Source organism: Lipomyces chichibuensis, assembly GCF_038497645.1.
Source record: "Lipomyces chichibuensis strain CBS 12929 unplaced genomic scaffold V1513scaffold_40, whole genome shotgun sequence".
Classification (NCBI taxonomy): Eukaryota; Fungi; Ascomycota; class Lipomycetes; order Lipomycetales; family Lipomycetaceae; genus Lipomyces; species Lipomyces chichibuensis.
Window position 1 is genome coordinate 100,309 of NW_027117492.1, and position 27,935 is coordinate 128,243.

General features: G+C 46.6%; 14 protein-coding genes across 14 annotated transcripts; 5 read left to right on the forward strand and 9 right to left on the reverse strand.

Moving 5' to 3' along the window:
• Positions 1–918: 918 nt before the first annotated feature.
• V1513DRAFT_473576 (uncharacterized protein) lies at positions 919–1,989 on the forward strand (the record flags this gene model as incomplete). The annotated part of the gene is made up of 3 exons (XM_066900178.1): positions 919–931; positions 1,052–1,803; positions 1,873–1,989. 3 exons carry the CDS (start codon positions 919–921, stop codon positions 1,987–1,989), a joined length of 882 nt encoding a protein of 293 aa, XP_066751527.1.
• Positions 1,990–3,305: 1,316 nt separating this feature from the next.
• V1513DRAFT_451435 (uncharacterized protein) lies at positions 3,306–4,715 on the reverse strand. The gene is made up of 2 exons (XM_066898965.1): positions 3,618–4,715; positions 3,306–3,563 (listed from the first exon to the last, which is right to left on the reverse strand). Exons 1-2 carry the CDS (start codon positions 4,642–4,644, stop codon positions 3,490–3,492), a joined length of 1,101 nt encoding a protein of 366 aa, XP_066751528.1. The 5' UTR covers positions 4,645–4,715; the 3' UTR covers positions 3,306–3,489.
• Positions 4,716–5,366: 651 nt separating this feature from the next.
• On the forward strand, positions 5,367–6,600 carry V1513DRAFT_451437 (uncharacterized protein). Its single transcript, XM_066898966.1, has 2 exons — positions 5,367–5,776; positions 5,847–6,600. The coding sequence occupies exons 1-2, from the start codon at positions 5,433–5,435 to the stop codon at positions 6,145–6,147; spliced, it is 645 nt and encodes a 214-aa protein (XP_066751529.1). The 5' UTR covers positions 5,367–5,432; the 3' UTR covers positions 6,148–6,600.
• Positions 6,601–6,990: 390 nt separating this feature from the next.
• Positions 6,991–8,172, reverse strand: V1513DRAFT_466378 (ketose-bisphosphate aldolase). Its single transcript, XM_066900074.1, has 2 exons — positions 7,886–8,172; positions 6,991–7,825 (listed from the first exon to the last, which is right to left on the reverse strand). Exons 1-2 carry the CDS (start codon positions 7,970–7,972, stop codon positions 7,043–7,045), a joined length of 870 nt encoding a protein of 289 aa, XP_066751530.1. The 5' UTR covers positions 7,973–8,172; the 3' UTR covers positions 6,991–7,042.
• A 733-nt stretch (positions 8,173–8,905) lies between these two features.
• V1513DRAFT_404679 (uncharacterized protein) lies at positions 8,906–11,200 on the reverse strand. The gene is made up of 4 exons (XM_066895591.1): positions 11,050–11,200; positions 10,858–10,990; positions 9,742–10,805; positions 8,906–9,693 (listed from the first exon to the last, which is right to left on the reverse strand). The coding sequence occupies exons 1-4, from the start codon at positions 11,150–11,152 to the stop codon at positions 9,092–9,094; spliced, it is 1,902 nt and encodes a 633-aa protein (XP_066751531.1). The 5' UTR covers positions 11,153–11,200; the 3' UTR covers positions 8,906–9,091.
• Positions 11,201–11,403: 203 nt separating this feature from the next.
• On the reverse strand, positions 11,404–13,013 carry V1513DRAFT_384063 (major facilitator superfamily domain-containing protein; the record flags this gene model as incomplete). Its single annotated transcript, XM_066895160.1, has 3 exons — positions 11,404–12,193; positions 12,242–12,639; positions 12,687–13,013. The coding sequence occupies 3 exons, from the start codon at positions 13,011–13,013 to the stop codon at positions 11,404–11,406; spliced, it is 1,515 nt and encodes a 504-aa protein (XP_066751532.1).
• Positions 13,014–13,417: 404 nt separating this feature from the next.
• On the forward strand, positions 13,418–14,897 carry V1513DRAFT_451445 (uncharacterized protein). The gene has a single exon (XM_066898967.1). It carries the CDS (start codon positions 13,557–13,559, stop codon positions 14,634–14,636), a length of 1,080 nt encoding a protein of 359 aa, XP_066751533.1. The 5' UTR covers positions 13,418–13,556; the 3' UTR covers positions 14,637–14,897.
• A 349-nt stretch (positions 14,898–15,246) lies between these two features.
• V1513DRAFT_419563 (TIP49 C-terminus-domain-containing protein) lies at positions 15,247–17,010 on the reverse strand. The gene is made up of 3 exons (XM_066895918.1): positions 16,876–17,010; positions 16,380–16,829; positions 15,247–16,332 (listed from the first exon to the last, which is right to left on the reverse strand). The coding sequence occupies exons 1-3, from the start codon at positions 16,876–16,878 to the stop codon at positions 15,361–15,363; spliced, it is 1,425 nt and encodes a 474-aa protein (XP_066751534.1). The 5' UTR covers positions 16,879–17,010; the 3' UTR covers positions 15,247–15,360.
• A 1,486-nt stretch (positions 17,011–18,496) lies between these two features.
• V1513DRAFT_451450 (uncharacterized protein) lies at positions 18,497–20,210 on the reverse strand. Its single transcript, XM_066898968.1, has 3 exons — positions 19,904–20,210; positions 19,502–19,851; positions 18,497–19,450 (listed from the first exon to the last, which is right to left on the reverse strand). The coding sequence occupies exons 1-3, from the start codon at positions 20,139–20,141 to the stop codon at positions 18,974–18,976; spliced, it is 1,065 nt and encodes a 354-aa protein (XP_066751535.1). The 5' UTR covers positions 20,142–20,210; the 3' UTR covers positions 18,497–18,973.
• A 734-nt stretch (positions 20,211–20,944) lies between these two features.
• V1513DRAFT_384108 (JmjC domain, hydroxylase-domain-containing protein) lies at positions 20,945–22,685 on the forward strand (the record flags this gene model as incomplete). Its single annotated transcript, XM_066895161.1, has 3 exons — positions 20,945–21,103; positions 21,154–21,251; positions 21,314–22,685. 3 exons carry the CDS (start codon positions 20,945–20,947, stop codon positions 22,683–22,685), a joined length of 1,629 nt encoding a protein of 542 aa, XP_066751536.1.
• A 46-nt stretch (positions 22,686–22,731) lies between these two features.
• On the reverse strand, positions 22,732–23,934 carry V1513DRAFT_451454 (uncharacterized protein). Its single transcript, XM_066898969.1, has one exon. It carries the CDS (start codon positions 23,558–23,560, stop codon positions 22,802–22,804), a length of 759 nt encoding a protein of 252 aa, XP_066751537.1. The 5' UTR covers positions 23,561–23,934; the 3' UTR covers positions 22,732–22,801.
• A 221-nt stretch (positions 23,935–24,155) lies between these two features.
• Positions 24,156–25,804, reverse strand: V1513DRAFT_451457 (uncharacterized protein; the record flags this gene model as incomplete). Its single annotated transcript, XM_066898970.1, has 2 exons — positions 25,695–25,804; positions 24,156–25,644 (listed from the first exon to the last, which is right to left on the reverse strand). Coding segments are annotated over exons 1-2 (1,325 nt in total), but the record flags the coding sequence as incomplete, so codon positions are not given.
• Positions 25,805–26,685: 881 nt separating this feature from the next.
• V1513DRAFT_451460 (uncharacterized protein) lies at positions 26,686–27,621 on the forward strand. The gene has a single exon (XM_066898971.1). It carries the CDS (start codon positions 26,828–26,830, stop codon positions 27,326–27,328), a length of 501 nt encoding a protein of 166 aa, XP_066751539.1. The 5' UTR covers positions 26,686–26,827; the 3' UTR covers positions 27,329–27,621.
• Positions 27,512–27,935, reverse strand: V1513DRAFT_225270 (uncharacterized protein). The gene has a single exon (XM_066894405.1). It carries the CDS (start codon positions 27,919–27,921, stop codon positions 27,694–27,696), a length of 228 nt encoding a protein of 75 aa, XP_066751540.1. The 5' UTR covers positions 27,922–27,935; the 3' UTR covers positions 27,512–27,693.

The window sequence follows — 27,935 nt, forward strand, 5'->3', positions numbered from 1 at the left end:
TTATACTAAAGCAGCTAATCCTCTAGAGAAGAACTACAAGATGCAGATAATTATTCAGAGTCTTCCCTTACAATTGGTTCCTCATTTTCCTTAAAATTGCGCTTGCGTGGGCGTCGATGAGGCCGTTTTGTGACCTGTTTCTCTCTTGCATCCTCAGCAACTTTTAAAATCTCCTCAGTGCTAAACAAGAACTTCCCGTCTAATTGCACTCTTTTGCCCGTCAAACGAACCTTCCTGGCCCAAACTATCTCTGCGCTATCTTCCAGTTGCTTGCGCATAATCGATAGTTCCCATATTTGCGCTTCACCAACATGGAACAGGCGTCATGCTCATTTGCTATGCTATCGCGGGATATCCACGAAGTAAGAAAATCTTCTTTGTCAAAGCCAAGGAATTTTCATGAATCAGAGCAAAATTGTGCAGGATAATGCATGCACGGATCCATGATGAGGCATATTTCATGGACTTTCGACCATTGACAGGTATTCGCAATGCCGTAATGGACTGAAACCTTCCTTTGAGACGCTTGACAGGTGATGTTAGCCTCTCCTGGCTGGGTTGGTTTTGGGGTAGTAATACTGAAGAAATTGCCTGCTGGATTCGGGGAAGCAAGTCGCGATCAGTGAAGTGACTGTGCCAGGAGTCTAGAGTCTACTCCTGAGGTGTCTCGTATCCTAACCCTGGCAATACAAGACCGGTTGATGCTAACAATTTGGTACCCGTTCGTACCGCCCGTATCGTCATACAACAAACTTCAGAACTATACCGAAAGTAGACTAGTTGAATTCAGTACCGATATAGCTAGACACGATCCGGATTCCGGAATATAATCTCCTGACGCGACGGAACTAGTCATATTGTTCGAACAAATAATAACAAAATTTTAACAAAAACAATCAAAACAAAGTCAAATCAATTATGAAGTATAAAAGTAAAGACAAAAACGCCACCATTCAATTCTAATCTTTCGAAAGAATTTACACGCTGAACTTCACATTAGTAAAAAAAAAAAAGGTTTCAAGCACGAAATAGGGTTAACCCTAAACCGCAGATTGCTTGGACAGCCAACAGCAGATTTACAACTCCGTTCGCAAATTCCTACATGCGTCCGAGGAAGATGCACCACGACTAGTTTCATCTGTCCATTTGCTAGAAGAACTCGGACGAAAGTATTGTAGCCAACCCCTACGAAGTGAAAATGATTTGGAGATTTATGAGCGATTAGCTGTTGAGGATAATGTGCGGGCTGTGATTGCGGAACTATGCAAGATCCCCGACGCTCGGGAGGAATTTAAACTCGAAGATGGAGTCCAGTTCGACAACCAGGCCAGTGCTCTGGCCGATGCTGAACTTGACAGGCCAGATGTTGATGAACAATCGAGTGTCCGAGAAGCTAGACCTGATATATTCTTCTACCGGGTGAAGGCGAACACTAACACCCTAATCACTACCGGAGAATATAAACCGCCCCACAAGCTCTCAGTGGAGAATCTTTGCGCTGGACTACGGCCGATGGATTTCTACGAAAAAGTAGTCCAAGCAGTGAAAGAACCTACGAATAAGGATGAGAGATTGAGGTACAATGCAGAACAGCTGACTGGGTCGGCTCTTGTGCAACAATACAATGTCATGATCCGCAATGGTCTTGAGTATTCCTATATTACCAATGGTTTGGCCATGGTCCTGCTTCGTGTGTGCTCTGCTGATCCTAGCACACTTTACAATTGCCTTTGCGAACCTAACATGTCTGTCGGTCTTGCAGACGACCAAAGCTTGGAACAACCATGGACAGCCGTTTCCCTGGTATTATGCCTTTGCTTGATGAGTCTTCGGTCCTGAACCCTGAACCCTGAACCCTGAACTCGGAAACAGCAATGGCGGAATCGTGCGATAGGACAACTAAAGACCTGGAAGACGGACTTTGACTACGCATGGGCGCAGATTCCTGAAGACGAACGACACCAAACCCCGCCGAGCTCGGAGTCTTAGGTTTCAGAGTATCTGGCATCTTCCCTTTCGGAGTCTCCACAGCCTGACGGCCACCAACCCATTACTCGGTCTCAGACTGGCTGTCGGCCTCAGGAAACGGTGAACCGTTCAGGGTCGCTGGATTCATCAGACTCCGATACTAACCAAGCGTCGTCTGGACGGAAGCGGGGCCAACGCCAACACCACCCAGCAAATTTTTGCACGCAGCGGTGCCTGCTTGGCCTACAGCAGGGTGGTATGTTGGATAGCCAGGGTTTCTAAACCCTGAGCAGTCATTGTGCGAGACACAGATTTCGGAGACAAAAAGACTTCATGCTATGTAACAGTAGGCTCTCTGTCGTAAATGGCCATCTCACTAAAGCACGCTCTAGAATGAACCCTGCTTGTATACATTAGGCACTAAACGTGCACTGTATAGGACTAGGGCTGTTACGAATAGTCGTAATTGCGAATATTCGCTGCGAATAATTATTCGCAAAATTTTGGGTTGCGAATAAAACCTGCGAATATTATTCGCAGTGAATTTGGATTGCGAATATTCGCAATATTCGCAATTTGCAGTCTATTTAGAGTAGTTAATTTTTTATATATCGATGTCTCGATATGCAAGAAAAACAAACTTGTACAACAAGAACCTGGGATAGCGCTCTGCTATCTATAAAATAAAATGCTAACTGTATGCAATGATTTTACTAGCACTGATGTACGCCAGCTCTGTATATGATAGTGTGGCGGAAGCTAGCCTGGCCTTGGTAGAGAAACGCTTGGAGGAAATGTGTACGTCCTGTATTATATCTGTTACTAAAAAAAAAGACAAAAAAAGATCTTAAAATATCGATCAAATCTTGCGAATAAAATTTGCGAATATTCGCACCGTTTGTGAACTGCGAATACGAATAACGAATATTGCTGAAATCTGCCTCAACTGACAACTATTACTTCACCAATAGCTAAATAAGATGTGAAGGTAAAGGTATATGGAGTAATACTGAAAAGAGAAGGACACACGTCATGAGAGTTATACTGAATGTGTCTAGCCCGGCGTCTTCTTTCTCAGCAGCTACACCGCCTACACGGCGCTCATTTACGCAGTCATGTATTCCTGGCTTCGAGTCGCGTTTGTTTGCCATGTGCGATTGTGAAGAAAAATGTGGTTAAAAGTTGAGATTGCTACGGCGTTGAGAAATGTCTCATTCGGCGTTCGGAAGTGGGTTACGTTATTCAACAGCATGAATAAACAGTCGCTAGCTCACAGCGTTGGGACAGTTGCGAAGAATTTGGGCTAAGTCCAGAGACGCAGTTGAGACTGTTCTGTTGGGAGCGAAGAAAAGGCTTTATTAAATATTTTCCAGGAACTTGTTGTTGTATATAAACAGACGCAAGCAACCAACAGAAGAACACACCAGCAAGCATAAAAACCAAGAAAGGACACGCAAAAGCAACCGCACACGAAGCACACTTACTCCTCGAAGAGCTCAGCCTTCAGCCGCGCGCCACCGTTCATGGTACCTGGTCCGCTTGACGATTGCCGACAAGGTCACCAAATGAACGTGTAGACGACTTCTGTGGCTCGCCTGCTAACCGAATTAGCAATACCGACACTGAAATTAAATTGTCTAATATCTTACCCTGAAGAAGAGATGCGCCCTTGACCGACGCAACAAAGACACAGTCAAGCGTCGATCTGAGGCGGGCAAAGGTCTCCCAGGAAGTGCGGCAGAGAAACACGACGGAATTTGACTCGTAGGCGTTTTCAATGGTCACTTTGAATTCACCCGGAATTGTCTTCAGCAGTTGCTGGAATTCACTCAGAACCACATCACTGGGCCCGCCGGCCAACGAAATCTTGAACAGTACGGTTGTTTCGTTACCGCAAGACTCTGAATGTCCGAGCGAACTCCCAGGTCGATGTTTCAAAGGCAAAACCAGAGGGCGCGCACTGCCAATGATTTTGTGGAGGGCATCTGGAGCTGTAGGCGGCTTGGAGCGTTGCAATTCACCGAAAAGGGACTCAACACTGACCAATATGTTGCCAGCGTTCTGAAGTGTATACGCCGCCCTGCGAAAATGTTGCGTGAAAGTCACACCACCATTCCGCGAGCGAACTGTGCTACCGTCATCGCAAGCAGCGAGCAGCTGGTCAGACCTGTTCCCGCCTGCACGAACTGAGGAGCCAGCATAGCAACAATCAAGGACGGCTAAGACATCCACATTTTGGAGAAAATCATCCGTAGATGCTAGAAGGGGTACATGGATCGTGTTCCAAAGTAACTTCTGCCTTCCGTTCTCTGAAATAAGTTGTAATCTGTTTGATTCCGTGTCGACGACGGCGTGACCGATATAGGCAATGATCAGTAGGGATCTGACGCCTACAAGTTGCTGAGCCTCAGCGAGTATCCGAGTAAGTACATCAAGCCCAGGAAATTTGGAAGTCTTTTGAATGGCAAAGTCCTCAACATCCTCGATCCCAAACACGTCGTGCATAGATCCGGAAAAAGTGTTGGCATCTTTATCAGCACCCGTGTCATCATCTTCAAATCTGAAAATAAAGACTTTAATGCTATGATAGCTTGCACCGCGTGCTTCGACGGCTCCTTGGAGCTTAGCACGAAACTCCTGGATTGGAATACTGGCTGAGGTTGGAGCAGTTGACATTAATGTAGCGAAGTGCAGTATTATCTCAAGGAGGAGTGGTATGAAGATGGAAAGTGAAAACTGGATTGCAGGTAACAATTGCGACCGCGAGAGGCTGTTCATATTACGCGTCACAAGGAAAATCCGGTTAGGGTAGTAGCACTTCTTTGTGAGCTCAAGAGTCAGCTCGTCAATGATTGCGGAAATCGTTACCCTGCCCGTTACTTTAGACGGGCAATCCGCGTCAAGCAAGCAGTTTTTCACGTGACTACGCGTTCCACGCTAACTGCATACGAATAGCGTGACTACGGAGTCTTAATATGGTGCATCCAGCTTTGTCCAGACGGACGACGTCTTGCAGCTTATAGTGCTCAAACGCTACTTTAAAGACCGGCTCAGAGGTACTGATTAAGCAGGTAACTCGCAGTCTCTCAGCAATGATGAGATATTTGTTAGGCATGTGCATGACGGACACTCAGAAGACGGAGGTTGGGGTTGGCCAACTGGGGACCGCCCCGCCCACGGCATTGAGTTTTGAGACGAAACTAGAATGGTGTTATTAAATGTTAAAAGCACTAATCGATTTCATAAGTTTTGAAAATATTGTGGTTTGATTGGGTTTAGCTTCTCTCAACCATGGAGACTTATCATTGGAATTTAACGTTACCTAACCTGAAACGGTCTAGCGTACTAATTGAAAAGTTAGAGTATTCGGAGGTTTGACTGGCCGGATAACGCTTGCACTCATCATATTCAAGGTTATTATCATCTACTCACACCCACATTCATCGTAACAGAATCATATCAGCATGACATTTGCCCAAGATCTTGATGGAACCGATGGACACGCGAAATGGTTGGACAACAGAAAACCTCTATTCTCATCCCAAGAAGATGGCAGTCTGAGACTGACCTCGCAGCCAGATACTGACTGGTGGACTTTTCCCCAGCACAACGCCACCAGCGGCCCGGCTTATGTGACGACAGTGTTGGGTAGCCATCTTGATCGTGATTTCCGGACGTCACTGCTAATTAAAGGAAATTGGATGCAACAATATGACCAAGGAACTCTGTTCCTACACTTCATGACAAATGAAGGCGTGAAATGGATCAAAGCCGGTGTAGAGCGGGAGAATGAATGCAATTACGTTAGGTAGGTATCTTTCGACCAATGACAAAATTCACATTGCCGTTGACTAAGTGCTTCATTTGCTCTGAATTAGTGTTGTAGTGACACAAAAATACTCCGATTGGTCGATCCTGGCACCTCCAGGTTTCCTGGATTTGTCCAATCAAGCTGTTAGGATATTTGCGCAAAGAAAGAAAGACGATCTCGTCTTTTCCTTTGGTGGCAAGGAATCCACAATAGAGAATTCGATAATGATCAGAGAGATCAAGGGATTTTTCCATGATTTGGAGATTAACAGTTTCAACATCGGAGCCATGGCGTGTTCCCCTAGCAAAGCAGATGGTGTTTCTGTCTTGTTTGAAGATTTCCGGTTGGAATGGAGTAATGAAGAGTGATTGACGCCCAACAATGGTTTGTCTCGATTATATAATAGATAATAAAACTATATTACGGAGGTTTTACAACAGTGGACTGCTACTTATCATTTCAACTAGTATCGGAAGATGAAATGGACGGGAAAAATATGTATGGATTCCGGTTCGGTTTCCATGGACCAATTAGAGGCGAACATAGGGATTTTAATTGTGCTCAGATCCTTATGGTCGAACGGATGGCATTATTGCTCGATTAACAAATGATGAGTACAGCTTTGTCCGAGATCCAAGTGCTGGGTTCATGTGCGTGATGTGATTGTGCTGATTGGCGTCTGATTACCCTTTTAGTTGACGGGCGAAGGTCGGTTTGATAAGAGTCCACAATAACATCTATATCGACCGAACCTACCACAAGAAAAATCTCCACAAGCTCACCACTACAAAACACGAATAACCAATTTCTACATCAGCCAGCCCAAGTCTATGGTCAACACTGAAACCCTGGACCCTTGGCTCAGGCTCAGTGGTAGCTGTGAACAATCCGATACCATCGCATGGTAGTGATACCAGATATTACAAGTCCTGTTATGAGATATACGTCTTTATTTATTCTGTGCGCCTTACGAGCCGAAACGGCTTATTACCATCCTGAACAGCTGAATTCCTAGAATGCACTTGGAGCTAGAGGGAAATCACTTGCGAGATTCATCATCCATACTATACAGCAGGGCCAGTGGAACCCGCGAGGTAAAGATTAGCCGATTACTGGCAGAATGTAATCCGCGAGATATAGATCCGTGACTATGGCGTCACAATTTGCCTATGTTGCTCACGTGTCTGAGAATAAATGATACCGTGCATGATAGTCGCGTTGAACAGTGGATCTGTTCTTAATGTTTATTATTGAAAATTACAATCATGCCTTGCCAGTTGCACCCATGACATCCATCTGATACTCGATACATTCCTGAATCAGTTTTGTGCCTTCCTCCATCAAAGTCGTCAACGGGACTTTTCCAGCATTCTCAGAGATATAACTGTTGTACTTGTAAATAATGAGGTCGTTGACATTGCATCGCGTCATGCCATGCTTAACGCAGTCACTCATAATGTATCCTGGGAAATCATTAGTTCCATGCAGAACTAATTGAACGCTTCCCTTCGTCGCCATCCTGATTCCATCTAGTCTGTCGAAATCAAGCTTGATATTTTCAACCGGGCCGTAGTGTCCATGCAAATTACCAAATGCGGGCGCGAGGAAATCGATACCAGTCGCGACAAACCGCAGTGCCTCCTCGGGAGTTGTCAACATGCCCTCCAAATTTCCGGTGTCCTGAACGCCGTCCTCGCCGCCTTCCATTCGACCCGGCTCGGCTTCGGTGGCAATACCGCGATCGTGGCAGTAGTGTACCAATTTCGCCGTCTTTGCGAGATTCTCCTCTTTGTCAAAATGCGACATGTCGATCATGATGGAATCGAACCCTTCAGGAATATTGGCGGCTTTCTTGATGATGTCTTCATCTTGTGCGTGGTCGAGGTGTACCGCGATTGGAACTGATGCTGAGCGGGCGGCTGCAGCGGCGGCTTTCACGAGCAGGCCGTCGGAGTAGGTGATTGCCCAGGGGAAAAGCAGGATCTGGACCGGGGCACGCTTCGCTTCGGCCGCACGAACGGTCGCGACAATAGTCTCGATGTTGTACTATTCTGTTAGCCAACTGGCAAGCCATAAAATTGGATATATAGTTCTAATGAAACTCACAGTGACGATACCGGGAATTCCGTAACCGCCTTCTTCGGCGGCCCTGATCATCTGAACCGCCTTATTATTCTGGAGCGCATTCGTCATGGTAACTTTTGGTACTGATGCTAAGGTCAATCCGACTGTTGTCTGACACGCATCCTACAGCACCAATATATAGAAATACTCGTATACTAAAGTCATCTATTTCGGGGCTTTGAAATGTTGGACTTCGGATTTTTTCCCGAGTGTCGGACAGTAGCCGGCGGGGCAAAGAACGTCGGTGTCGGTGCTAACTCCGCAGTGGGGATGATCGCCGCACGATCAGCAATGTCCGGAATTGCCTGATTCGATAAACTGCAAACTCATCAGGGGTAGAAATGGCCGCAAGCAATTTAGCTAGTCTCACATGAATATCCTCTATTCTTCGTTTGGAAGTCATTTAGTCAATAACCGGCTGATAGGCATAAATAACTGACAAAATCAGTTGGGCTCGTTTTATATTTTACGACGTAAATAGCAACTTGTCCTCCAGGTCAGGCAGAGTGGAGCTCCGCATTAAAGGGCGAAGGCTGAGGACATGTTCGCAAATCTGATTATAAACTGCTTTCACTCGAAGAGACTCCGGATAGCTTTATCCATATCCGTATCCGTAGTATCCACGGATAGATCACGCGATTATAAGCCTTTGCTCAGTCGTGCAATCGTATGATATTATGATAACAGTGAATGCCTATGTTAATAATTATATTTTTTAATTATAAAAACTCAAATGTGGGTCTATTTATATTAAAATCATTGCAAGAACTAGGCTGAGGAAAATGGAACCTAATCCAAAAATGTCATGTCAGCCACGTGACGACAATTTGGAGACGTATTCAGCAAATACAAGTGGGAATTAAGTGGGAATTAAGTGAGAATGAAGTGAGAATGAAGTGCTTGATACGTGACGGCAATAAGGACACCGTAACTCCAAAAACAGGCCCTTAGTCAGTGGTATCCGTGGATATCCGTGGATATATCCATGGATATGACTAATCAGTCTTGTCTTATCCGTATCCGTATCCATATCCGTGTATATCCATATCCATATCCGTTATCCGTGCCGATCCCTATCCGGATCCTGGCAGTCTATTACAAGAAATATTTAGTGACGAAGATTCTTGCATACTTAATTATAACGTTCTACAGGGACAGTAATCCGACAAGCTGTACAGGTATATTTAGTCAACTTGGCCAATACCCAGGTTGCAGAAAATCAAAAACGTCCATCACATTGGCGAAATCATGCCAATTCTCATCAAAAATCCCGAAGTCAATGCTAGACATCTCCTTGTCCAAGGCCTTGTCCTCTGGCCCATCTGTCTGAATCTCAATTTGCTTACATTCACGCACTCGAAGGTGTGTCATCATCCTCCGGAGGCCGTTGGCAATGTGAAATGTAATGTGCTTTTCGCTCGCGCTGACACCTGACATCAACGTTATGATTCTCTCGACCATATTGTATACTTGAGCTTGATCGACGTTGAGCGAGGTTTCCTTCCAGTTCCACGCGATTTTAAGCAAAAACACGGTCGAGAAGGCGACCATTGCATGTGTGTACAGGTTCACACCGACAATTGAATTGCAGATATCAGGCTCTTCGAGGACCATGTTAAGGGTCGCGATTGCGGATGATATGGCCATGTCTGCTGCCTCTTTGCGGTCTGTGGAGAGCTTCGCGCTGGGTGTGATGGAGCGGAGGGAAAGAGAGTTGATTTGGAATTTTGCAAAATGATAATGCAGGGAGACGCCTTTAGATGGATACGATCCAACATAAGGACTGACCACTGCTTAAGAGTTAGCATAACCCGTATTATAATCAACAAATTACATACAATGCTGCGGCTGCCAATGCAGCCTCCACCGATCTAATTCTACGTTAAATTCGCGAATTCGCACAAAAGAATCTTCCAAAATCTCCTGATCCGTATCGGACCCAAACAAATCATACGCTCTTGACAGAATAGCAAACAGCGCAACCTGCGCTATAAGGCGAATGTCACGCTGACTGCTCTCAGGGCACTCAAGGAACGTCTTGAAATTTCTGATCGCGACGTCCTCGCGGATAATCGGCGGGCGGCCATACGCGGTGCAGAACTGGTGGTCGAGAACGTATAGGAGATACCATACTTGTGCCCCTTGGTATTGAGACATGTCACCTTTGAGCATTTTGCGGACACATTGGTGCAGGCTCATTTCGGTTGCTATACTGACTGCCAGACCCGATAGTTTCCAACTCAGGTCCGAGAGCCAGAAAGCCCCGATTGTGAGCCCTCTGATATCGTCTAGCGTATGGTAGCGGTTCACTGTTGACTGCGAGACTAAACTGACAAATTCCTTATAACACGTATTCAACAAATCAGTCTTATTCGGAATATGTAACGCAGCAACCGCCAAAATCGCGGTAGCAAGCAACGACGACGATCGCCGTACTGACTCAAGATCCGGATGCACCATTGCAATCCCGCCCCACAAAAATTGATTTATTGTCAGGCTGTAGACCGAAAAGAGCATTTCCGCCTCATCAAGTGCAACGCATCCCCGTGATATGAGGTCCTGCTGGAGATCAGACGATGGACTGCCACCGTTACTAACGCTGTTGAGGTTGCTCCGGAGGTTCCGGAGTTTGGTGACCTCATAGAGACTTCGCATCGGTGCCGCTACAAGCTCCGACTCTTCCAGTGTTGGTTCGTGCGAGTTTTCACGAGTCATACCCATTGCTGAGGACGAGTTTGTGTGGTCAATCACGGCCGCCGCTTCTGGTGCACGTGGCTCCATAATCGTTGGGCTTCTATGATGAGTAGCATAGGATGACAGATCAGGCATTTCGTTCCTTCGAAGCAGATCATTCACAGCAGCCCGCACTTGTTCGAGTTGCGAGACATAGCATGATTTCCACCTGATTAAAGTATATCAGCTCAATCCACGATGCTTTACTCGGTGGGACATACTCGTTGCTTTCTTCAATCAATTGATGAAGCTCATTATTCACAACACACCTATGCCCCTTCTTGATGCATCGGGTGCAACTTCGCTCGCCGGTCTTCATCTCGCACTTGATCTTTTGGCGCTTGCATTCTGAGCCTTTAATAACAAAATTTAGCATTACGCACACAACCACACCTCTACTATGGGTGACTTACACGCGCGGACTTTGGATACCTTGAGAAGCGAATCAACGCCGCGGTCGGGGATGCGGCCATCATCGGCCTCAGACCCAGCGTGTTGCCTTTTGAGAGCAGGCATTGTCCGGAAAAATGTGTTTGGAAAGAATGAACTCCTTGAGAAGTCATTTGGCGACTGCGGGTGTCAAGCGTTGATTGGAATGAGCAATTTGAGCTTGGTGCGGGGTACGGTGGGGGATGGCCCCGAACTCAAAACCCGAACTGCCTACTAGGCTCAATGAGGAACCAATTTTCACAGTGTCGATAATACAAATTTATTCGTTCATGAACTAATAAACTATGGTCGTACTTTACAATGACACATTTAAATAATTATAATGCGTATCGAAAACCGCGGGCACGCACATCGGCGTCGTCGCGGCTCTGGATATTATCCTCGTCCGCCTTCTCCAGCTTCTTATTCTGCCGGGCAAGCATCAGACGTATCCCAAAAGCTAATAACGCCACAGACAGACAAACCGTAGAATTTGTGCTGCCACCAGCGATGTATCTTGGACTTGCGGATTTAGGATACAAGTACGATCCGTAAATTGACGCCGTGTTGCCAAACATATTGCAGATTGCGATCACAGCCGAGCGCTTGACGAGGGGACGTGGGAATGTGCTTGCAATCCAGGCAAGGATAATTTGGTAGGCCGAGATTGCACCCATGGGCATCAGAAACATGGCGAAGAAGCGCGCCCCGGAGTTAGTCGTTGCTGTTGCGACGACGTTGCCGACACAGGAAACGAGCATGAGGATGATGATGTGTATGGATCGGTCCCCTATACGACCGGACGAGTACGTAGCGAACAGCGAGACCAAGAATGTGGTGAACCACACAGGCGCGGTAAGCAGCAGCGTCTCGATCTTGCCGTAGCCTAGCGTATTGACTATGGACGGGAAAAAATACTGGAACGTCTGAGAGACCAGCGAAAGGTGCTGAAATGCCAGGAAAAGGTACACTCGGTAGTCCTTGAGCGCGAGATTGAGACCTTCTCTGAGAGTGACCGAGCTTAAATCGTCTGCCTCCTTCGCATCCATGACAAGTCGCCACTGTGCAAACGCGCGCTCCTCTTCGGTGAGCCACTTTGAAGATGCGGGGAAGTTGGGAAGTAGCGGCCTACCTAAGTAAGAAAATGACCAAGTCATAACACATATGAATACATACATCGAAATCAAGGCGATGCCGATCGTGGTAACACCCTCAATAATAAACAACCACCGCCAACCTTCGATTCCATGTGCGCCGCTCAGGTTTGCCAGAACTCCGGCACCGATTAGTCCACCAAACATGTTCGCCAAGGCATTGCCGCTGTAGAACCATGCGATGCGATAGGCGAGCTCTCCACGCGTGTACCAAGAACTCATCATCATAATGGCGCCAGGGAAGAACGGAGCCTCGACAACACCGAGCATGAATCTGCACGCGATCAAACCTCCAAAAGATTGGACGGCGGACTGGCAGCACGACACCACGCCCCAAATAGCCATAGCGGCTCCTAGGTAAACTGACGGGCGCACGCGAGTCAAGAGAAGGTTAGAAGGGAGTTGCATGAGGAGGTATCCCTGGACTGTGGTTAGCTTGTTTCAATGACTCACGGAATTATACTCACCACGAAGAGAATACTGGTCGCGAGATTAAAGTCAGTGCCCCTCATGTTGAGATCGGTCTCGAGTGTACCAAGACGCGCTTGCGCGAGATTACTGCGATCCAAGAAATTCAGAGTGTACATCAGCACGAGCATGGGAAGGAGTCGAAAGTCGACTTTCACTAATAGCTTTTTCGTCGTATATGCCTTCCATTTGTCATCCTTGCTCGCGAATAGAACATAGTGCGCCTTGTCTTCGTCTTTGACGCCTTTAAGAATGGCGACCTCGTTGACCTTGATGTCCTCGACCTGGTTAACCTTCTCTTTGGGAATTTGCGCGAGGGATTCCATACTTCGTTACAAGATGAGGATCAGATCCATGCACAATTACAGTATTGTAAGATTGCCGCGAGACGGTCAGGATTGGGAGGGGATAGTCCTTATATCTTTTGGAAACAGACACAGGAAGGATGCGCATGAGTGGAGACGGGATCTAAGGCACCTGTCCAACTATCGGAGGACGTGCGATGGATTGCGCTGCAATAATACCAAGTCATTCGAGTGGTGGAAATCAGTCCAGTCACAAACGCATGCACTAACGCAAACTGCATGGCCCAATAGCTTTTACTGAATATTGGATCGCCTAGCAGTGTCAATCAGCCGATATTAAGTCGGAGTTTTGCCGAGCCGAGAACAGAGTAAGTCGCGTGCAAAGTGACAACAACCGAGGACGCTCATATGCACAATGACGACACATATGGAGATTAAGGTTAAGCCGCACGATACCATACCCCACCACCGGCAGTAACCCCGACAGTTGGGTTAGGGGCTCTCGCACTCGGCCCAGATGCGAGACTTCTTCGGAACAAGTGCAGGATAAGCCACGGAACTGCTATGGATGAGACGTTTATATATCATGATCCGACCTTCAACACTCAGTCGACCACTTCATTGTATCCAGCCATCCAGGCAAACGAAATGACCATCGCCAAGAACGTTCTCATCACCGGTGCCGCCGGTTTCATCGGCCAGCTCCTCGCCAGAGAGCTCCTCTGCGACCCCAAATACACAGTTACACTTACCGACGTCATCGAGCCACCTATCCCAGTCGGCGCATTGCATCCCGAGAATGCGACAGTGATCAAGGCCGATCTGCTGAAATCGGCCAATACGATTGTGCACAAGTCGCTGGATTGCGTCTACATTTTCCACGGCATCATGTCCTCTGGGTCAGAGGAGAACTTTGAGCTCGGGTTGACGGTTAATGTCGATGCAACGAGAGCGCTCCTCGACGTTATCAGAAGCACTGTTCCCGGAATCCGTGTCGTCTACGCCTCGTCACAGGCAGTGTATGGTCTGCCTCTACCCGATGTAGTCGACGAGAACGTCGTACCGACTCCGCAATCGTCATATGGCTTCGAGAAGCTGATCTGCGAACAGCTGATTAACGAGTACACGCGAAGGGGCTTCATCGATGGTTTCGCGCTCCGATTTCCGACTATCTCTGTTCGACCGGGCAAGCCAACTGCCGCGGCCTCGTCATTTGTGTCAGGCATGATCCGCGAGCCATTGACTGGGATCGAATGTGTAATTCCGGTGCAAGACCGGTCGTTAGTGTCATGGATCTGTTCACCGAAGACGCTCGTCGCCAACCTCCTCTACGCGCTAACAATGCCGTCAGACGTGCTGCCGAGGCATATCCGGTCTGTCAATCTGCCTGGAATCGGCGTCAGCATTCAGGACATGATGGATGCGCTTGAAAAGGTGGCCGGGCCGGAAGCTTTGGAGTTGCTGAAGGAAGAGGATATTCCCGAAGTTCGCACAATTTTGTACTCCTGGCCGCAGAAGTTTGATAACGCGCGGGCATACAAGATGGGATTCAAGCCCGATCAGCCAATCGAGGACACGGTCAGGGATTATCAACAGCTATTGGCAAAGTCCAAGGCTAAGGGAGTAAACGATTACACTGCATAACATCTATATATAGTAATGTCTAGCTCTTTATATCAGTACTTAAGCATGTAATGCATTGTCCAGATAACTATTAATCATCTTTATTCTCCACGCGTCCCAAGCTTGTAACGGGTCACGCGCGGGCGATGTGTATCAAGCAACGACAAACCGATCCAGAACAGTTCCAATTTTGCATGACAAGTCAGATCCATAAATCGATTGGCGCTAACGAATCTAAACTGCTCTTCAGCCTCTCCCGAATGCAGCCCGCTATACTCATATATATATATAAAGTTATATGAGTTATATATATATATGTATATATATATGAGTTTGTACATCATATATACATGTAACTAACTGATTTTATATTAAATGGGATTCGTAAACGAGCCATTCTCAGTATTCAGTAACAGACCACGCAGCTACCGCTTCACGCATCCTGATCAGGATCGGGGTCGTGGCAAGAGACCCAGAGTTTTTTTCCATCCGGATCACAGAAATAGGCTCCATAATTGTGTCCAATGTAGAGTTTCTTGCTAGTATGATAAGATATTAGATAACCCATCCAAAAGGGCTGTTGAGGTGAGGGGCTGTGTATCGACCAAGCTCTTCAGTCATCGAAACAAATTTGCATGTCAGTAGATTAATTAAGATTCGCCCTACTGCCCGGCACATGCCATCAAAATATTAAATAAATTGCACTATTGACAACTAAATTTTGGACTAAAATACATTGTCTAGATTACGAAACGTCCATCGGCACTGCTCCCGTCGACGGCGTGGTAACAGCACCACCGCCGAGCTCGACGCTACCAGAGTCGCCGATATACCGATTCGCATACTGTGACAGATACTCGACGCTCCGATCTTTGTCCAAGAAAAGCGTGTAGCTCCGCTTCACATCGTCCACGTCCACAATGTTCGCTTTACGCTTCGCAGCCGCGAGATGCGCAACAGCAATTAGATTTGCCGCGTACCGTAAACTCGTCTCGACTCCGATCTTGGCCAGTATCGCCAATGCATCCGGACTCAGCTCGACCTCTTCCTCTTGAGCACGAATGTTCAAGATCTCCCGGATCTCCTCTGGAGAATAAGATGAAGTCGAGATAATAATGACTCGATCCAACAAATCTGCCGGCAGACCGTGTGGCGATTTATAATTCGTTCCCCGAGTTCTCGACATGCCACGGTTCGTGGCCATAATCACAACAGGTGCGAGGTCATCTTCCAGTGCTCGATTGATGTATGAAAAACTTTCAATATCCAGCATATGCACTTCATCAATAAAAAGAACACCAGGACAGATCTCGGCCTTGCCTTCTTCCTTCCATTCGCCAACCTTTGCATTGATCTGATCTCGCACTTCTGACCGAATCTCGCCGGTGTCTCCGGAGAATAGCGCCAGGAACCCCTGAGTGCGCGAGTTGATCACATCAATTTCATGTAGCGAAACCGTGTGGACTGTCTCCTTCCGCTTTTGAATTTCTCCCTCTGGACATTGCACGAATTTGGTATCTGCGCCCATGGCGTCGTAATCTCTTGCGCGTGCGTACGACCTGCCGAGCCTAGTCACGGCTCCAGAAGCTTTGTCAATCGAGACGACATCGCCGGCAAGTACTTTCTCCTTGCTGAGAGACTCTATCATCTTCGTACCAAGGTCATAGACTGTCTCCATATCCGTAGTTTTGATTGTCAATTTTCCCTGCTTGTGACCCTACAGATTGTTAGCTCAGTCCAACATCGCGAGTCGAAAATGCATACTCCAGTAATTGATCTATCGATCTGAATTTCGACAACCTCGCCTTCAATGATCTCACTCTCCTCCTTAATCCTCACTCCGATACTTTTTCTAAACGCCTGCGTCAAGGCCTCGGTCTTCGACATCTCCAATGAAAATATCTCGGACCCGCCAACCATCGTGAAAGGTACATCCTCCCCTAAACTCTGCGCGATCCCCATGGCAATCGCAGTCTTGCCAGTACTAGGCGGTCCAGCCATCAGCACCGCCCGCCCCGCAATCCGGCCTTCTTTGATCATCTGCAGAATCACGCCGGCGGCTTTGCGTGCTTTAAGCTGGCCGACCATGCCTTGTGACGTATGCCGCGGTTCGAGAGTCATGTCACTTTCTAGACCAAGCCCAGTAATGTGGGAATGTGATGCTACGAGGCCGAGACCTCGTAGCTCTTTGGCTTGTGCGATTGTTGAGATGGACTAGTATATTAGCTTGATCAGGCCAATATTACAATGTGGTGCGTACCATTCTGATTCAGAAAATCTAGTAATATCAGGCGAAGGAAAGAATTCCACTGAACAATATTCTAAACACGGCAATAGTATTCCCAATCTTCCGCAGTTGATAAGCTGCTGATTAGTGGACGTGGAAAGATCTAAGAGAAAGTCGAGATACTTTCAAACTTTCAGCCGGAGCCATGATGGTAGACCAGGGTTACAGCGTAAGTTTCAGCACGCCATGAATAAGGCATTTTTTGGTATGACAGCAAAATAAGGCATTTTTTGGCATGACAGCAAACCCTATTAGTTAGGAATTACGGTCCATTAAGGCTTGCGGAATGTTTGTGAAATGGATAAGAGGGAAAAGGCATAAAGATGAAAGCCTCGCAAATCTTATCATATTCAATGAGAAATGAATCTGTGGTGGGCTAATCCATAGGCGCTGACTTGGGAGGAGGAGTTCTATAAGCCAAAGTCTGAGATTATTGTTGGCATGTTGAAGACTCCAGTGTCTTCGGCACTTCACTTTAAAGTACGTGAATTGGATCCATGGATCCATTGCCAAGCTAATTGGATACAGTAGTTCGCATAGCTTAGAGCAACAAGTTTTGAAGCCACGCCTGCGAGTTGAGGACATATCAGCCAAATAACCCTGAAGAGCTCGTTGCAAGACGAAAGGACTCTAACCGAAAGGAGCAAGGTGTCGGTGATACGTGAGGTGCGGCAAGGAGGAGAAGAATTACATTTATGCCCAAGTTAGCTACTAGTTCACTATTAGAATGTCCCTGAAAGATGAGCGATATAAGTTGGCCAAGAGTTCGTTGACATTGACTATCCAAGTGGGCAGACAGACAAAGATCAGTATTATGGGAGGGTTGCTGCATTACGGTTAAGGTCACTGGCGGGACAAAGCTGCATTCATGCGGATGATGCCCAGGGCACGGCCGGTATAGTTCATAACAGTTTTACAGCCATGGCCACGTTTGGACCGTAACTAGGATATCTTTGAAACGCATGAAGAATCTTCGAGTGAATGATGCCAAGGAGCGACTTATCCAGAAGCATGTGCGGCTAAAATTAAATAGGATGTTTTATCGAGTATATACTCTCGAGCATCGAGGTTTAGCTGCTCTTGATTCTTAACGAAAATATAAGGTATATATTGGGATTGTAGATACTTTGCTTGCCAAAATCAAGTCTAGTACTCGTTACTTATAGCATTGTTTTAATGCGAATTTTGTCTGGTACCAGATTTGCGAGTCAATATGAACCAAGTGATTCAAGATGAGTATCGTAGTAAATGACGCACTCAGTTCTCGCACATTGACCAAGTGTATCAGAATTATAAATTCAGACTTTGCCCAGACCCCCGACATCATTCTGATGTAGTCAGTACCTGGCCACAATTTTGAGCCGGTCAAAATGACACATCCAGTTACTGGAAACCTGACAACGCATCACAATGCATAACCTTGTGCTGGATTCGTTTCCATAGGGAGCTCTTTGGAAATACTGGCATCTGAACTACAAGCTCGAGCTGCAGAGTGGACTCGACAAACTCACCATGAAGCTGTTCGATGATGTGGCGCATTATCTGACTGACAACATCAAGGACTACATTGGGAGAAGGGGCCGTAGGCGACAATGGGCGTCCGGCATCAACTGGCTTCGCATCCAACTGATCCTGCTCTGTCCGCTTGATGGTAAATCCTCGCACTGACATTTGTTGGCATTCATTTAGGAAGTTGGCGTCCTAAGACGACTTCCTCCACGCCAAGAATGGTCTGCTAAGAATGCGATTTTTTCTGTTTCTCTCAGGATGAGGTACGATCAGAATCGGCTCTATCATTTGCTTGCATTTGTGTTTCATTTGCGTTTATAAGAGCAGTTTGATCATGATGGACTTGATCAGCCAAATCCGGTGTCTTGTTTTGCTATTGAGGCACCATGCAGATACAGACATCTTGATGTGCAGACCAAAGAAGGAACGGAAAAGCAATGTAAAGGAAGCTACAAGGAGCGCTCATTGATATTTGACCTTACAGCTCTAAAAGCTCCTTCAACCACATGCAAGACGACTTTGCTTGAAAGTCGGTTGGTGAAATATGCAATAACTTCGAGATCTAGCCTTTAGGGGTATTCGTTGAACAGATAGAAAAAGAAAGTAGCCAGCCAGATCGATTCGCCAAATAAACGCCATGTCCCAATTCATCATCATGAAGTATATTGATCCAACGTCGCTCAGTCTGCTCGGCCCTAGAAATTTTAAAATTAGCTTTGAAGAGCAAGTTTGACTTAGAACTCACCTCGCCTTCCCCAGCCATGAATCTCAGCCTCGACGCCAGCTCCATCTCAAACCTCTCTTTGCCGTATGGTTCAGTGCGCAATGTTGCCATCATATCAGTCCCACCAGGGAAATCACTCTCAAAGACAGGCTCCCCTGCGCCTCGCATATTGGCAAGTACGCACTGACGAAAGTGCCACCGCAGCACCTCATCTGATACACGATCGGGATTGCTCGGATTGCGACAGATGGGGTCAAGGATCCTTCCGTCTATTCCCCAGTTGTTAGGCATGAACGTGATGACCTTGTGGCCGTCCTTTGTCGTGTTAGCATGGATGGGACAAAGTTCGGGTTCCGAGATACTTACATCTGGGTTGACGGAGAATAGATACTGGTCAAAGCGTGTATGCAAATTCTCGGACATGAGTAAACCATTTTGAAGGGAATTAATTTTGGAACTTCCTACGACACCATCCATGTTCGTAATCCAGCGCCCATAATTGAATTGGATCCACAGGTTCTCGTGCTCCAGTGGAAACACATGTGCGGCTTGAAATCCAGCCCAGACGCCCCACCGGGCTCCTTCATTGACCTCCCCAGATATGACACATTTCCCATCTCTCGCGCGGACCCCATCACGGAATGCATCTTCTCGACCCGAGACAGCGTGACTGATCAATCGCGCAAACCACGCTTCATTACTCACTTGAATAGTTCCTAGACGAATAAGCTGATGGACCACTGCTGATACCACGTCTGGAAAACGTACCTTTGCTGTAGATATCATAATCTCCAGGCACAACCGCGTTGCTTGATGGCGTAATAGTCCGACCGGACGCTCTAAATTTGACAGTCCAACGATCTTCCACAACGAGAAGCACATTGCCGAGAATCCAAACCAGAGCCGCTTCGGTCAGAGAACCCTTTTGGTAAAAGCCCCCTAAGGTTGCTCCGGTGGAAGCGTCGTAAAAGTGGACATTGCGCCACGCGACGCGGTCTATTGGCATCGTAAGCACTGTGTTGCGCTATCGACAAGAGAATGGAACTACCGTGGAGAAGACGAATATTGGCGTATGTTGATGGCTCAGCTTCAAAATAAATTCCATCACGTGACTTTGATTTAAGCTTCAAGCGCTGGCATGACAGCATTTCGATATCTTGGAGTCTCACGTGTACTATTTTGCGCGGCGGCTCTTCCCTTGGAGATCACCCCACAATTATTCCTGGCGTTAATTGAGCCGAACTCTTTAGTCTGAAATAACGAAGTTGATTAACTGTTATTCTGCTACATTCTCGAAATTTATCTTGCGCATTTGTACAGAAAAAGCCGACGATGATTGGCTGTCTCGCGCAGGACACTTCGCGGCGGGCTCCATCGTGTTATGGTCGAACAACCCAAGAGCAACAGCAATCACAGTTCAGACAATTAGCAGATCCCGTAGACGTGCCAGGAAATGTGCTGCCTGCACCAGTATCAACTGTGGGTTATGTTATTCCGGCGGTGGCCGGCGACCAACAATGCGTAGCGGCACCGACGGATCAGTCTTCGGCCTCTGCAATTGCTATCCCACAAATGCCAGCGAAAGGGACACCCCCCGACGACCGGATGTCAATCAGCAACTTGATGGCTTCAGATTCTTTTACGCCAATATTAACTAAGCAACATCAGCCTTGTGTAGAGTCAGTTCAGCCGACTTTACCAAATCGTTCGACCGTGCCTGAGTTACCACATCTCGAGCCGTCTTGTAGGGTAGCAACTTCAGATTCTGGGCCAGCTCTTGAAGATCTATTTAATGATGATGATTATATTATGTCAGAAGCAAACGCGACGGAGCTCAATTCACCCCGCAACCAATTCGACGGTGGAGATGAGGAGGAACAGGAGGAGCTAGAAGAAGAGGAAGAAGATGACGCCGAACCAATCGAACCGGATCATTATTACAATGGCACTGTCCCTGTTTTTAAGCCTGTAAGTGTCAGCAACTCAGTTTTTGGACGGTTGCTAATTGCGATGTATAGACCATGGAGCAATTTCAATCATTCCCCAAGTTCATCAAGAAGATAGACGACTATGGCATGCAAGTTGGCATTGTTAAAGTGATTCCTCCACCAGAATGGTACGATTGATATTTAATTGAGACGATATAGTCGACAGTCATATGATGCTAATTACTAGTAGGACCACTGCGCTGCCCGACGTCGCCGAGAAATTAAGATCGATTCGCATTCGACAGCCAATTGTACAACACATCAATGGTAGCCAAGGCGTGTTCAGCCAGACGAATATTGAGAAGCAGCGTACGTACTCGCTACCACAATGGCGCAAAGTTACGGAGGAGTCAGATCACCAACCACCGGCTCGCCGCGGCGAACGTCGTAAGGGTGCCGATTCAAAATTGAGGCTGAGTCCCCGGAAGAGACAACGCACCATGTCCAGCGTAACAGACAGTTCAGCCGACTTGGGACCAGGCTCCGACACACCCCAGAAATTTAAACGACGAAACGGAGAATTGTCCCCTCAGGAATTAGCTGAATTTGAAAATTTCGACTATCGTTTCAATGCGTCAGAGTTCTCACCCGAGCGTTGCGAGGAACTAGAACGGATTTACTGGAAAACAATCACATACAATAATCCCATGTACGGCGCGGACTTGCTTGGAAGTCTCTTCACTGATGCTACGCAAGTATGGAACGTGGCCAACTTAGATAATGTCCTGAACGACTTGGGAATGGATTTACCTGGTGTAAATACAGCTTATTTATATTTTGGCATGTGGAAGAGCACGTTTGCGTGGCACGTTGAGGATATGGATCTTTATTCGATAAACTATCTTCATTTTGGGGCTCCAAAGCAATGGTATTCGATCTCGCAGAAGGATGAGAAACGGTTCTTTAATATTATGCGAAGCGAATGGCCGGATGAGTACAAGAAGTGCAAGGAATTTCTACGTCATAAAACTTTCTTGGTGTCACCCAAGTACCTTGCAGATCATGGAATAAAGGTCAATAAGCTTGTGCATAATCAAGGAGAGTTTGTTATTACGTTCCCCTTTGGCTACCATTCTGGGTATAATCTGGGGTATAACTGCGCTGAGAGCGTTAATTTCGCGACCGAGAGATGGCTGCAGATTGGTGCTAGGGCGAAAAAATGCAAGTGTGTCTCAGATGCGGTTGATATCGATGTCGAAGATTTAGCCTATAAGATAAAAATGAAGAAACGGCTCGAAAGGCGGATAAAGCGTGAGATGGAGGAGAAGCAGAATAACGGGCCCGTTTCAGCTATGACCAGTCACGAAGGCGAGTTAGGTGCTTTCTCCTGCGAAAACTCGGATATCCCGAAGTCAAATGGATCGCCGTCTTTGGAAATTGCGTCAAAGGCACTAAATGGTATCAAAACCGGATCAGATACACCGGTTGTGCAACCTGCGACTGTGCCGAATGAAAGACAACGGTTGCCTGCAGTTACGTCGGATACTGGCCCAGTGTTGTTGAATCTCCAACGGATAGAGGATGTCAGCAATTCTTCGACGATCGGGATTGTGGACCGATGAACGGCATTGGCCTTAACGAGTCATTACTTATCATTTTAGATGTGTTGTGGGCATTTGTAAATATTTAAAGGTACAGGAACTGTAATGCATTATATATCCATGTATGGTTTACGCACTTATTTCCCTGCACTCAACGACCCGTCCCAAAACTGTACTTCCAGATCCAACACTTTTGTTATACCTCTCTTTACAACCTCCTTTCCCTCTTCAGTTGCCGTCTCCAGCACAAGTCGAACGGCCGCACTTAGTGTATCAACATAAGTGTCAAAAGCACGATTCCCACCCCACCATTCCATAAACCCCTTTAACGATTCGCCAGCAACTGCCTTAAACTCTTCGGACCTCAACACAAATTTGAAAGCCGTAAGGTACACTATCTCGGCCGCCCACAAAACCGCAATTCGTTCGGCGAAAGTAGACAATGACTTAGCACCGAGATCGACAGCCAGGAACGTGCAGTACGCGTCGTTGAACGGCGAAAAACGTAAAATTGTTTGCCGCAATTCGGCAAGCAAATGTGCACCATCTTGTGCTAATTCACCATCCAATGATGCGGAGAAGGATGGCAGCTCAGGAAGGTCGACTCCACGGTCACTGGCTTTCTCTTTGAATATCCTCATTTCCTCTTTCAACACATCGAACCCACCTTTCAATGTCTCGGATAGAAATGAGAATTTTGGATCATTCGGCACAGATGAGATCGTAGAGGCCAGAAAATGGGCGAATGCACGAACGAAGATGAAATCCTGAAATAACCACTCATTGAACGCAGAATCTGGGATCTGGACTGCGGCGAGTTGCTGAATGAATGCCGAAGATGCCGTGCAGGCTTCGAACTGATCCGTGAGGCCAAGCTTTGCAAAGATGTCTGACATCGTTGATTGATTATAATTGGACCGTGAGTCGCCGTGAGACTAGGTGTCCAAGAAGGGGATGTGTTTTCGGCGGTGATTTAAATAAGTTGCTCGGAAGGAAGGCGTCCGCGGCGACTCTTGGACTAGTAGCAGTCAAATCAAAAGCAATTGATCCACCTCGAATGACGAAAGCTTGTTTATCACTCATTCTGACCGAAATTCCCACGAAGTTGGGAAGCAAGTATTTGCGACTGTTAGGAATGGCTAAGAAAGAATACTGTCGCAATTGAATCTCGGGGTTAATCTCATCGTGGTATACGGAGTTCTCCGCGGCGTCATATGAGTAGGTTGTACTTAGTAATGTTCGTGGAACGGGCAGCAGGCACAAAGCCCTTAGTTTTAATGTACTTGCTTACAGCCTTCCCTTCTTTAACGGAAAATGAACTGAAATCTAGTGTTCGACTTGAATTCATGAATCGCAGCTCCGGACAGTCTTGACAATTTTATATAGATTACCGTTGGCTAGATTATTTTGCGGCGATTGGTGAATGGCCCTAATAAGAGTTCAAATATGCGCATATTTGTCTTCTACTATCCAGCTGGCATTTCAACAATGGCATTTGGTATGCAGTTGTTCAGGCAGTCAACAAAGTCATGCTTATTAATGGAGAAGTAATTAGGCGTTAGCTTGATTAACGACTTTAATCGCAATTAATGGCAATTCTGAGGTTAAATAAGTTGTGGAGAGCATGATACTTCATCCATCTGTATATATCATAACCAATAAAATCGGCCATGTCAATCATCGAAAAAATCATCTTTCTCAGTGCCTGTATCATTCAACTGCGGTTGGACGACATAATCTGCCGGATTATACCGGGGGGGTAAAATGCAGTGACTGTCAAGATCATAATCCACCCCGGATTGCAACACTAGTGGGGCTGAAACTTCCATCAAGTTTGTTCCGCCGCCATTGTACGAAATTCTAGCTTCAACATGTACTTCGTGTATGTGCTTCAAGCTCATGATTTGAAAGTCTGGTACGCAATGAGAAATGTCAATAGCGTCCGGTATCACTTTGTCGTCAATTCTAAACCTTGCTGGACCGCTGTTTGTTAGCGGCTCAAGAGGGATGCTTATATCCGTCTTGCGGCAAAGCAATTCAGCTGGCTCTGAAACAAAGCTGTGACCGTTAGAAAATCCTGACTCGCGGGCCTTCATGGTGATGATCAGGCTCTTGAGCTTTAAGGATAAGATGCCGGATATCCGCGACATGTCGTCAACTTGTACAGTGATGTACAACCTCGGACACAATTTATCAAACACAAACATGTTACTTCTGTCAAGCTCAATCTCAATCACCGCAGGAACATCGACGAATTGGATGCTAGTGCCGAGCGAAACCAATTTCATTGCACCACTAGCCTTTGGGAGCGCACCAGGCACGAAATAAGATTTTGGCAACTTTCTAGTTTTTACCGAGTTGGTATAAACAGGCGAAACACTCTTACTGGTGGTGGGAATATTCCAGTTGGGATCTTTTGCGTGAACCAACGAGGCAGAGATAATGGTAATCGGTGCCGATTTTGAAATATTCCAGTTGTAGAACTCTGGCCTATCAACGATAGCGACGAGCTTGTAGTCAATTTGACGGAAATTGCTCCGTTTCAGCGATGGAGGGAGCAGAATGTTGCTGTAACCTGACGGGGAAAGTGAGGGTTCACACTTCCACGGAATCATATTCCAAGAATCCTTGTACTCCTTAATCCGCACCGGACAACCACATTGGGAAAACTCCGGGACGTTGATGATAAAGGGAAATACATGCTCGCCAGCGGGAAGCTCAGTGCCTTTCGGATGCTGGAAGAGCGAGACAGTGATGTTGACGTGGGTGTGCTTTTCGGTTTTGCCTCTGCCTTTCCCACTAACATACATATTTGTCATTGAGCTTTCAATGGCAGTGTAATTGTTTGACGCTGGCGTGATCCGCGTCAGGGATACGCCTTTGAATTGGATTCTTATGTCGTCAAGCGCCGTTGGCTTCTCCAGCCTGAGCTGGACCGTACCAGAGACTGGATTGCCAACTGATACCACAGGATTGTCGACTGAAATGATCAGTTCAGTCTTTTTGTTGAACAAACAAGCAGAAACTTACCATTAAGGACTACTTTTGGCATAACTGTTAAAGTCGCTGATAATTATCTAAAGAGGATGATTACAGAGGTATACTGATAGTAAGTACTGAGGTCGTTGGATTGTATGGCGATGTAGCAACTGCCGATAAGAGTCCTGGATTGCGCCGCAGCCAATCAACTAGCGGTTAGCGCCATACTAAATGATCTGTCAACTTCACAACAGGCGCAGGATGCCAGTTTGCATTATACCGATCAATAATTGTAAAGAGACTGATAGATCATTTTATGAGCGATCTACTGATTGTAGCGAAACCATGTTTGCCAATTTAAAACGTGCTCGATACGACTAAGTATAAGTCGTGGCAAGGCATAGACAAATAAGGTTAGGTGACAGCTTATCAACTGGTTTAATTAAAGCTTGGCCCATTCTAGGCAATGTTCGGTGTAAGAAGCCGTCATTTCTATGTATGCTTACAGCTAGGTCGTTTTGAATTCCGCGAAAGTCTAATCTGCAAGCTGAACTACTTCATGCGCGACTATTTATAATATCTCGTCAGATTATAAGCTACTCCAATCCAGGCGCGAGATCTCTGTGATGCCATGAATCCTGAACCGAATCGGGAAATTCAACTTCAAACTCATAGTCTGATGGAGCATTAGCAACCCTTAGATCCTGTTGCGGGCTTGCGGCAATGCTGGGAGAAAATCATGCTGCGTTGGTGATTGCAGTAGAAGTCGGTGTATCTCAGTCACTATCATAGTTGTCTTGAACTGATCTCATGGCTAGTAAGATGGTTATTTAGTACAAATGCGCAAAGGATAATTGCGGTATTATATTTTATCTTCACATTGTCTTCTGGTATAGTTGGTACAACTTTTTCAGTTATTATAAACGTGGAATTATACCCTGACCTCATATGCGGTGTTGCCCCATCTCGACCCAACCTAGTGAAGGCCGGGTAACACCATTCAATCAGCAAATGACTCTAAAAAAATAGTCCCACGTGCGATAGGACACCCAACCTTGGCTCAACGATGAATGCATTCCATGCTTTCATCTTTTGCCTGGGGTAGGTCCCGATGAGCTACGTTTTGCTATTCAATATCCAGTGCTAACATCGCATAATTGTGGATTATAGTCAAATTCATCACCATGGCTACTATGAATTTCGGAACAACTCTCACGATCGGGGGCACGGGAATGCTGGCGTCCGCAACTCATTGGCTGGCGGCCAGATCGGAAAGGACAATTGTAGTCGCACGCCGTGCAAGCAGGTTTACCCGTGGCGATAGGCACTTAGTCCCTGTAAATGCAGACTGGACTCGGCCGTCGTTTGCGACATTGATCGATGAGGCAATCAGAAAGGTTGGTCCCATACAGCAGGCACTACTATGGCTTCACGACCCTGAAGCGCTTATTCCTTTGCTTTTGCCACTGATCGGAAGTGCACGAGTGGTTTTGGTACTTGGCAGCACTCAGAGTCAGCCTGTGATTCCTCTGGACATTGTACCTTTCACCACTGTTCGTCTGGGCAGCATGAGAACAACTTCCGGTCGCCGCTGGCTTACCGATGATGAAATCAGTGAAGGCGCGATAGATGCATTACAAGATGGCCACTCACGTGTAATTGGTGATCTCGTCGGGCATAATTAAGAATGAGAGTATGGACTGGGTGAAGAGAAATAAGGGGCTTGATTCTTACCACATAGGCCAGTTGGTGCGACGTCAATTTTAATCCTAATCGCGGCGCCAAGCACATTTCGTGATAGAATGGTTTGATGGTGAGGACAATGCTCAGTACAACAAATCCTGTCCCAGCCCGCAAATAAGCAGCGTCTGTCCTTTATCGCCAATCAATACGATCAAAACCGATAGAGTTCACAAATTTCAGTTGAGCAAAGAAACCTGATATAACGTAGGGTATGGGTATTTGGGCCGGCTACACCCACTGTTCGAAGTTTCAACACATTATACTTAAGCAACCAATCCTCTAAAGAAGAATTACAAGTTATAAATAATTATTCGGTGTCGTCCCTTTCAATCTGTTCCTCACTTTCCTTAAAATTGCCTTTGCGTGGGCGTCCACGAGGCCGTTTTGCGGCCTGTTTCTCCCTTGCATCCTCGGCAACTTTCAATATCTCCTCGGTGCTAAACAAGAACTTCCCCTCTAGTTGCACCCTTTTGCCCCTCAAACGAACCTTACGGGCCCGAACTATCTCTGCGCTATCTCTCAGTTGCTTGCGCATAATTGATAGCTCCG